Source organism: Labeo rohita, unplaced genomic scaffold, assembly GCF_022985175.1.
Source record: "Labeo rohita strain BAU-BD-2019 unplaced genomic scaffold, IGBB_LRoh.1.0 scaffold_73, whole genome shotgun sequence".
NCBI classification, from domain to species: Eukaryota; Metazoa; Chordata; class Actinopteri; order Cypriniformes; family Cyprinidae; genus Labeo; species Labeo rohita.
The window spans coordinates 772227-782708 of NW_026129667.1; the positions used below are offsets into that span (position 1 = coordinate 772227).

The 10482-nt window shown below is 35.6% G+C and overlaps 1 protein-coding gene across 1 annotated transcript; it reads right to left on the minus strand.

The window, feature by feature from the left end:
• Positions 1-630: 630 nt before the first annotated feature.
• nup43 (nucleoporin 43) lies at positions 631-8744 on the minus strand. Its single transcript, XM_051104522.1, has 8 exons — positions 8525-8744; positions 8317-8439; positions 6377-6454; positions 6121-6283; positions 5390-5525; positions 4209-4360; positions 3502-3618; positions 631-1064 (listed from the first exon to the last, which is right to left on the minus strand). The coding sequence occupies exons 1-8, from the start codon at positions 8639-8641 to the stop codon at positions 835-837; spliced, it is 1116 nt and encodes a 371-aa protein (XP_050960479.1). The 5' UTR covers positions 8642-8744; the 3' UTR covers positions 631-834.
• Positions 8745-10482: the final 1738 nt, after the last annotated feature.

The window sequence follows — 10482 nt, forward strand, 5'->3', positions numbered from 1 at the left end:
GATTCCTATCTGCCCTTGGAGTTCAAAGATACTTAAACAACTGGATCCCTTTAGCAGAAACAAATTCACAGCTGATCTCACAACTTAAGGTGAGGCAGTAATTTGCCAGTGTAAACAAGGGACGTATGAACTGGGACTGCAATGTTTTCCACTGCACACACTGACACTGGGGTAAGATTGGTCTTCCCTTCAGCTTGGTCATTGCCCATCAGCTCCACCACTGCTGTCTCAAAACCCGACAATTTGCATGGAGGCTGCATAAGGCAGCTCTTGTGGATCAAAAGCCATCAAAGCAGCGTCACACAAAAGGTGATTACCACTATCAGTGCAAATCATGTGGTCAGTCAAAAAGCAAACTTACTAGCCATACTAGGGGTAAAAGGAAAATAGTCCAGCATTGTAAGTTAACAGTGTAATTGTTTTTAGCTTAAAACATGAAAAATCTGTATTTTTTTTTGCATACACCATTACTCGTCTAATGATATTGATATATCACATTGCAAAAGGTGGTAAAATTTACAGTCTCTTGTAAAATGTACTCCGGTAAACAAAATTTTATGAATAGGTCACTGAATTCATTATAGCCAAGTAAATATTGGCCTTTACAAAACACCACTTAGGTCAATTAACTCTGAAAGAAGTATGATCAACTTTTATTATGGTCCCCATCACTGCATCCAAAACTTGAAGAGTAAAACTTTTGACACAGAAAGGCTGTACACATTGCCATTTTAATGACTTAATCATTCTTGTGTAATCAACCAACTGAACAAAGCAAATAAGTATATAAAAATATGCCAAGCATTCTCTTTCATAAACATTTTGGGTCAGTCATCAAACAGGAACTTGTCTGTGGACGTACACAGCCTCTCCATCGGTCCCGCACACTAAACACTGCTCAAGCACATCAAGGCTGTTGACGGACAGTGTCTGGCTGGGCAGGATGTGGGTTGCCTCCAGTCTATTTTTGCTGGAGTCCCCAGCAAGCCAGGCGCTGACCACAGAGTCATTCTCCCCTGCCAGCGGTGCGGCACTATGCGAGACGACCCTGCTGTTCCAGCCCCCTAAAACAAACCAGGTATCAAAAAATTAGATAAACATACAATATCAAAACACAATAAAATAAAGAAAATATGTGTATACTGATTACAAATTAAGAGGGCTTAAAAAAGACACTTGTGATCCCCATTGATGAGATTTCACCAAGAAAAATGGGAATATTGTCGCTATGTCCATTTATTATAAACCAATTTTGCAAATACGGTTTCTACTACCTGAATTTTTCGGTAGTAGAGTGCGACTGTCACTCTCATTAATTCAGGGTTTATACACATATGCAGGGTTTTTTCTATATCAAAATTCCATACTTTTCCAGACTCAAATTTTCAAATCTCTCAGTAAATTTTCAGACCAAATTGAACATAAAAAGTTCACAGATCATTATTTTCAGCTTTACATTTGGTATATAGCACAGTTATTTGTACATATTTTTTTTATTTTCTCAGGGTTTTTTCAGTGATTTTCTTAAAGTGACAACATACAGAGCTCCTAAAATACAAAAAAAAGATAAAAGATACAGAAACAGATACTTTTTTGTGCCCATGAGAAAATCACATGCACATGGGAATTTTTTGTAATGCTTACGCATTACAGTTTCTAGATATATATTACCTATTTCCTTTGTGCATCACTGCCATCTTACTATGAATAAATTAACAGAATGGATGCACATGAATTAACAGAGATCTACTTGCTCAAAATTTGGCTTTTCTTGCAGTAGTACCTCTAATGGCCTAATGTCCAATATAACACATCCTGTGTGGCAGGGTAGAGACCGTGACACGAAATGGGCTGATTCATAAAATTTGCCATTAAGGGTTTATAAAATAGACTGGTACTTTGTAACACATACTTTGTAGAGGCCAAGAAACCACACCGCGAAATGGGCTGATGGCACAATAGGTGCATTGTCCTGTATGCTAAGTTTAATGGTTTCTTGTGCGCACATAAAAGTCTCTATGTTTTTTATCTTTGCAAAGGTTCTTAAGGCTATATAATACGGTGCTAAGAATATTGTGAGAAGAAACCCAAAATGCTTATAACCAGGGTTGGGGGTAACGCATTACAAGTAATGCAAATTAGGCAACATTAATACTTTTTCCAAGTAACTAGTAAAGTAATGCATTATTTTTTAATTGACAAGAAAATATCTGAGATACTTTTTTCAAATAAGTAACGCCAGTTACTTTTTCCCCCATTTATTGATTAAAAGCTCTGTTGTCCCTATATTGAGAGAAATCGGGAGTAAGATGTTAGTTCTAGAATAAATGTGAACATGGATTAATTCATCTCACTCACAAAAAACAGATTCAGTATTCCTCAAAATAAATAAAAACAGTGAAATTCAACTCAGAATATGACGCAAACCTGCAATAATTAAATATGTTAAATAACACAAATATCTTTTATGCATCCCATTTTATTAACCAGTGTCTTTGCTGCTGACCTTCGATGATTCAATTTAACCATACTAATAAGCAAAATGTACTCAAAATAATCTAACATTTGTTTTTCTTTATTTTTATTGCTGAAGAGTTGACATTTTTTATTCTGCGCTCTACTGTACAGATGTGAATTTACTTTTCTCAAAGCTTGAGGCTTTTGGTGTGAAAAGGCTTTTACATCTGACAAAAATAGAACTTTTTATATTAAAAATGAACAAGCAAGCCCTGCCCAGATTTAAAAAGTAATGCAAAAGTAAAGTAACACATTACTTTTCATAAAAAGCAACTAAGTAACGCAATAAGTAATTTTTTTTAGGGATTAACTCAATATTGCAATGCATTACTTTTAAAATTAACTTTCCTCAACACGGCTTATAACTTACATTTTGTATAATGAAAAGTGCACCTTGAATTCATTCAGTTTTATTTGACAATCACTAAAGAATCACTAAACAGCTGCCATGAAATCTCACTTCTTGTACAAATTTATTTTCATTAAATTCTTAATTTTCTATTATAAAAAACGAAATAGAAGCAAAAGTCTGGAAACAAAAATACTTTTCCATACTCTGCTCTTTTTTTTCATACTTCATACTTAAATTAAATTCCAAATCCCGTAGGAACCCTGTTAATTATTGGACTGTGTGTGTACTGAATATGATGAAGCAATAAATGGTGAACTGACCACCAAATTTAGCTGCAGTGTTTGTATGGCATATAAGACATGACAGGTGGAAATGCATCTGGTTGATTTGGCAACTTTTCTCCTTTTCAAATAGATCTACATCAGCATGTGGAAGTTTATCATTTTAGTTTTAGTTTACAATTTAATGAATGGGAAGAATGTTTTTTTTTTTGCAGGGACACATTTACATGGTCAAGCAAAAACACAATGTGCAAACTAAATCATAATAATCTGATCACTAAAAATATTTCAGATCAAAAAACAGAGAGCTAGATTGTTATTTATTTTATCATAGTTGTAATCTTGGCTTACTCTGTAAGAGTGTGCTCATGTCTGATCCTGAAGTCGTCTCCCAGTGGAGCAGAGATCCATCTTCTGAGCATGTAAACAAGTGATTTGGGTTTGATGGATGAAAATGTACTTCCCACACTGTAGAGAAAACAGATCAGAATCAGTGCCAGTACTAATGACCAATTATCAGGTTTATGCAATTTAATATTTGACATCATCAAATATTGACATTTCATGTGCACAGAATAACATTGTTCAATTTCTTTTGTCCTCAGTAATGATATTAGATTCTTGCAAACTTAAACTGGCCTTATTCATGAATAAGGTCATTCCTCCCGCAAGACCCATTTACTTTCTTGACACTGTGTAAGTAATTTAAAGTTGTGATGTACATCTTAGTGAAACAGATCATCAAAAAACAAACTATTCAGGGTGGGTCCTCGGTTCTATGCATCAGTTGTTTTTTTTAGATGTTGAGATGTGGATATTACACTCAAAAGTGGAAGCAGATAAACAGGGTGAGTTGAAGAGAACTAAATGATCAGGAAAGTCACTAGAGAGATAACTTTCCATTACACTGGAAGGTCCAAAACATTTATTTAAAAAAAAAAAATCAAATGTATGCATGGAGGAATCATGCAGACTTTCAGTTCAAGGCCATTATTCTGAACATCTGTTTGCAGAACTCAAGCATTTTTTTTAATGTATTGAATTCAATGGGTACTCACTTTCTGCTGAATGGGCCTCTATGAGAGAGAAGGGTGTATTGCCCTGTCTCACATCCCAGATACACAACATCCCATCCTGTCCTCCTGTGGCCACTATATGCTGCTGGTTTGGGTGTTTATCCACACAATGCAAGGGCACTCTGTCCCCAGTGCTGCATCAGCATGAAAGAAAAAAAAAACATGAGAAGAGAAAAGAAAAGATACCAACTTTTTTCTAAAATGAATTAAGATAAATAAGACCACTTTGTGATATTGACATGAATGTCAAAAGAACCCAAAATGCTGGCAAATATGTTAATTTCTTATTGTAAGATGTTAAAATATTGGAAGGAAAAAATGTAGCAGTGCTGTGTTTATTTGAACAGTTAATCAGCAATTTGTGTAAGTACATATTGAGAATATTTATAAGAATTTAATAAGAATTTGGAAAGTAATGAAAAAGTCACAGTGGTCCTAGAAATATAGATTTTTATGCAAAGTATGATCTCTCATTCTGGGGTGTACAGACAAGTTCTGGAAATTGAAACAAATACAGTTTTTCTTCAAAGAATAATGCTAATATGGTTTCTTAAGGCCGGGACACACCAAGCCGACAGTCGGCCGTCGAGCTGTTGGCCAGCGTCTGTTGAGCTAGTTTGTTTGGTGTGTTCCACACATCGGCTCTCGATGGGCTCATGTCGGTGGCAGTTTGCCTGATTGAACGTGTTGAATCGGCGCCAGGGCCATCGGGGAGTTTCTCATACGAGTGCCGGAGAATTAAAGCAAAAGTGAAGAAAACGAGTAAGTAAACGAAGACTCTTCTAATATATGAATATTTTCAAAACAGTATGAGATGCTTAAAATTAAGTTATCCACAAAACTGATATTCAAAATGGTAAGCATTTGTTTACATTTCGTATATATGCATGTATCTTGTATATCATTGTTTTGGTTTCTTCTTCTGAATGACAAATATATACTATTAAAAACTGCTGAAATAGACTGCTAAATCTTCTCACACATGCACAGAACGCATGTGTTAGTTTGCAGTCGGCTGTAGTCTGAGCGGCGTGTTCAAGTGCAGCTTTTTGTTCCAGACACTACTGATGCGAGATGACGACACCATCGGCTTCTGTCGCTGCTAGTTCTTTGAAGTCGGCTTGGTGTGTCCCGGCCTTTAAACTAGTATGAGTGCACCATACAGAGAGAGAATTTGTGCAGGACTGTCATTCTGCTGTCTGAAGTCCCACATCTTCAGCTGACCGATGGAGTTAACAGTGAGAACTTCCGTCGTCCTTAGAAATGTAACAGCATGAATTGTACTGCTATCTGCATTTTCTGTTGAAAGAAAATAACACAGTCCTATTAACATGCATTGCATGCCAAATGTAATTACAGGTTAACAAAAAATCATTGAAAATCATTCCAAAAATGTATGAATTTACTTTTTTTGAGTAAAACACAAAAAACAAGCAGATTCTCAAAGCTTTCTCTCCATAGAGAGAAGGAATGACAATTCAAGTAGTAAAGCTTCAAAAAGCAAGTTCAAGACTTATGTGTTTTTTTTTCCAAATCTTCTGAATCTTTGTGTGATGAACATTTAAATTATTATCTTGAAGGGAAGGTTTTTAAGGTCTGCTGTTCCACATTTACACCTATAACATGCTCGAGAAAACCTGGAATTCACATAGTACTTTTTTCTGTCATTTGTTTGCAAGCAATCTTCATTGTACAGAAAAACATCATATTTTCTGTTTTATGGATAACAGTAAATCATACAGGTTTGGAACATGACAAGGACATAAGGGGGGGTATTATATTATAATGGAACAACTATTTTTAGGTCAAACTGTTTTGCATTAAAAGAAAATAAAAAACATATTTGTACATCTTTGTCCATGCTACAAAAAAAAAAAAGCCAAAAAACACTTACCAATAACACGGAGAACTTCAGTCTGATCTGCCTTGTAAAGAATAACTCTGCCGTCCTCACCCACTGACACGATTTCAGGGCTTTTGCACACTATTGCAGTGCAGGGTGCATTATCACAAGAGTAACGATGAGCTCTCTCCCACACATGAGCCAGTGACAGAGCCTAAACGTCACAATCGCAATGGTGAGACTTTGCTGTGCATAATGAAATGTATTAAACTGATGCAAATATTAAGCAAACAAACCAAATAAATACCTGACAGTCAGACTGAAGCTTAAAGATTTTCACAGCCCCACTTGATGATGCAGAAACAAGCCTGTCATGATCTAGAAACTGCACAGATTAAACAAAGGACATTTTATTCATATCAAACAAGTCCACAAACTAAATACCTCATTTTCTTTTAATGCTGCATTTAAATCATGGCTTGAAACTGCTACCAAGAAGGCTAGGCCTACATTTTAGGTATAGATCTAGATTTACGCAAGAAAATAAAGATATGAACGTAGCTAAACGCAAATATTTCACTTACAGGTGCATCTCAATAACTTAGAATGTTGTGGAAAAGTTCACTTATTTCAGTAATTCAACTCGTGTATTAAATAAATTCATTGCACACATACTGAAGTAGTTTAAGCCTTTGGTTCTTTTAATTGTGATGATTTTGACTCACATTTAACAAAAACCCACCAATTCACTATCTCAACAAATTAGAATATGGTGACATGCCAATCAGCTAATCAACTCAAAACACCTGCAAAGGTTTCCTGAGCCTTCAAAATGGTCTTTCAGTTTGGTTCACTAGGCTACACAATCATGGGGAAGACTGCTGATCTGACAGTTGTCCAGAATCATTGACACTCTTCACAAGGAGGGTAAGCCACAAACATTCATTGCCAAAGAAGCTGGCTGTTCACAGAGTGCTGTATCCAAGCATGTAAACAGAAAGTTGACTGGAAGGAAAAAGTGTGGAAGAAAAAGATGCACAACCAACCGAGAGAACCGCAGCCTTGAGAGGCTTGTCAAGCAAAATCGATTCAAGAATTTGGGTGAACTTCACAAGGAATGGACTGAGGCTGGGGTCAAGGCATCAAGAGCCACCACACACAGACGTGTCAAGGAATTTGGCTACAGTTGTCGTATTCCTCTTGTTAAGCCACTCCTGAACCACAGATGAAGTCAGAGGAGTCTTACCTGGGCTAAGGAGAAGAAGAAGAAGAAGAAGAAGAAGAAGAAGAAGAAGAAGAAGAAGAAGAAGAAGAAGAACTCCTCTTTTCAGATGAGAGCAAGTTTTGTATTTCTTTTGGAAACCAAGGTCCTAGAGTCTGGAGGAAGGGTCACTAGAGCACTTCATGCTTCCTTCTGCTGACCAGCTTTTTAAAGACGCTGATTTCATTTTCCAGCAGGATTTGGCACCTGCCCACACTGCCAAAAGCAACAAAAGTTGGTTAAATGACCATGGTGTTGGTGTGCTTGACTGGCCAGCGAACTCACCAGACCGGAACCCCATAGAGAATCTATGGAGTATTGTTAAGCGGAAAATGAGAAACAAGAGACCAAAAAATGCAGATGAGCTGAAGGCCACTGTCAAAGAAACCTGGGCTTCCATACCACCTCAGCAGTGCCACAGACTGATCACCTCCATGCCACACCGAATTGAGGCAGTAATTAAAACAAAAGGAGCCCCTACCAAGTATTAAGTACATATACAGTAAATGAACATACTTTTCAGAAGGCCAAAAATTCACTAAAACTGTTTTTTTTTATTGATTTTATGAAGTATTCTAATTTGTTGAGATAGTGAATTGGTGGGTTTTTGTTAAATGTGAGCCAAAATCATCACACTACTTTAGCCTGTGTTCATTAAATTAATTTAATACACAAGTTTCACAATTTGAGTTAAATTACTGAAATAAATGAACTTTTCCACAACATTCTAATTTATTGAGATGCACCTGTATTATTTATGTAAGTTACTTGTGTATTTAGTATTACAAAGTGGATTTGCATGTAGTGAACGGTACAACTGTCTCTGATATTCCCTACTCAACAAACCAGTGTTGTTTTCTGAACATAACACATTCTTTCTCAATGTAATATGGAAAAAAAGTTCTTTGGATCAAGTTTTTAACATGTCATGAGACTGAAAGGATGTGCATGCAGTATAAGGAGTAAGTGTGTGTGTTGACACTCACCTGCAGGTCCATGACATCCCCGTCATGCTTTGAGTCACACAATAACTGCGGCTCTTCATCAAACTCTCCGTCCATGTTTGAGACTCCATGATCTCCCACAGACCAGATGGACACTTTGTTATTCTGCAAACACACAATGAATGATGAGTAACAACGAAACACCGCTGTGGGATGTGCTGTGATTATTTATCTGAACTAGCGCTCCTGCCTCGTTGTCCCAGGATCCTGTGGCGAACACTTCAGGCTGCTGTAATAAAGCTGGAGAAATAGGCTGCCACCGCGTCTTGCTGATTTTCTGCGAGATGTATTTGGCTATTGGATCCATTGGGTCTCACTGTTGTCGTGTTGTTGTTCAGTACGGTGTGCTTCACATGTAGCAATGTATCCCGCCGCCTCCGACTGCCGTTTGCCTAGTACGGCGGCCTCAGAGGACCAAACGCGATTCTGTTCGTTTGATAACACTGTCACGCTGCTGTGTTCATATTTATTCATTCAGCAATTTTCACAATACGTATCGTTTTAAATCAGCGTCACAGAAAATGAATGAAATTTTCCCTGGTAGTCTCTAATTCTGTTTACATTTTATTAAGTGACTCTCCACAAAGCCAAGGTGTATATATATATATATATATATATATATATATACTTGAAAAGGGGTATACAGAGAAGAAAGCAAAAACAAGTGCATGTACGTAGGTTAAAAAAAATAAAAATAAAAATAGATCTATGCCAGGTATTAAAAAAGTCAACATTTACCCCCCAGTTTCACAGACAAGGCTTAAGCCTAGTCCCAGATTAAAATGTAAGTCTAAACTCAACCGTAAGAAACGTGCACTAACTGATCTTAAAATATATCTGTGTCTTTGTTTTGTCTCAAGATGTACACCAGTAATATTTTTTTTCTAAAAAGTACTTAAATGCCTTAATTGATTATGTATTATGTTCTATTATTGAAATGTTTTAACAAATTATAGTGACATAGTGGTTCATAGGTCTTTTTAGCTTTTCTATTTCTAATATTAGTAGTAGTATTAGTATTAGTAGTACCATATTGTTTAATTTCTTTTATAAAATGTTCACAATTTGGCTTATCTTTAGCCCATTTCTTTACATGAATATGATATTTTCCAAGTAAAATAATTAGTTGTGTAAGAAAAGCAATTGTACTTTTTGAATCAATGGTATCTTGTACAAAAAACAAATATGACATCCAAAAAACAATATGACATTTGTAATGATATACATTACAAATGTCCTAGAAATTAAGTTAGAGACATCTACCCAAAATAATCTTGAGTATACACCCTAAAAGAAAAGATCAACACCACAAAAATCGCAAGATTTTTCCATATCCAGTTTGAACTGTTCAAATAACTCTTTAACAGGGTAAATTCTGTGCAATATTTTAAAATATACCTCTTTTACTTAATTACTTATGAAAAACTTGTTTGTTATTGACCATCTTCTACTCAGTGTTTTCATATTTAGATGACCAAAGGTTGTTGAGCATGGCACATAATTCTTCTTTAACATTTTTCTGACATATCTATTACTACTTTTATCTTTAACGATATTAAAATCACCAATAAATTTCATATAATCACAAGTCAGTTGTTTTTTGTTTTTTTTTTCAGTGATTGTTGGTCAGCGTTAATGGGACGTGCAGAATTGCGTAATATTGGAAGAACTTGCATGAAAAATAACAGGAATTCTGAGTATGACAAAAGCAAACCATGTTCATTAAGCAACTGACTAACACATATTTAATAGTTTAACAGTCATGATATGACAGTATTCCATTGTCATACCATGACTGATTAAAGAATTTTTATTTTAAACACAGGATATCTCTATTATTCCACAGAAAATCCCGATGTGGTGTAAAATTGTGCTTATAGATTATTTGCCAAGCCTGCTTGTGAAAACTCGCCACTTTAATTGGGATTTTATCAACAGAAAAAATATGTTTTAAAAGAAAATGAATACCAAGCCAAGGTTTTTTTTTTTTTTTTTTTTTTTTTTTATTCAAACAGAAGAAATATACAATCACCTTCAGGAGAACATTAACAATGTAAAGAAGATAGAAGTAAGAAGAGGAGAAATAAATTACAGTAAGGGGGTATGTTGCTTAGAATAAGGAAAAAATATTAAAAAAATGACTACATA

Coding starts and splice junctions, on each gene's coding strand:
- nup43 (XM_051104522.1), bottom strand. CDS start 8,641: ATGGATCCAATAGCCAAATACATCTCGCAGAAAATCAGCAAGACGCGG. Junction 6,455..8,316: donor GGGATGTCATGGACCTGCAG/GTGAGTGTCAAC, acceptor TAATCTGTGCAG/TTTCTAGATCATGACAGGCT. Junction 4,361..5,389: donor CCTGCACAAATTCTCTCTCT/GTATGGTGCACT, acceptor ATGCTGATGCAG/CACTGGGGACAGAGTGCCCT.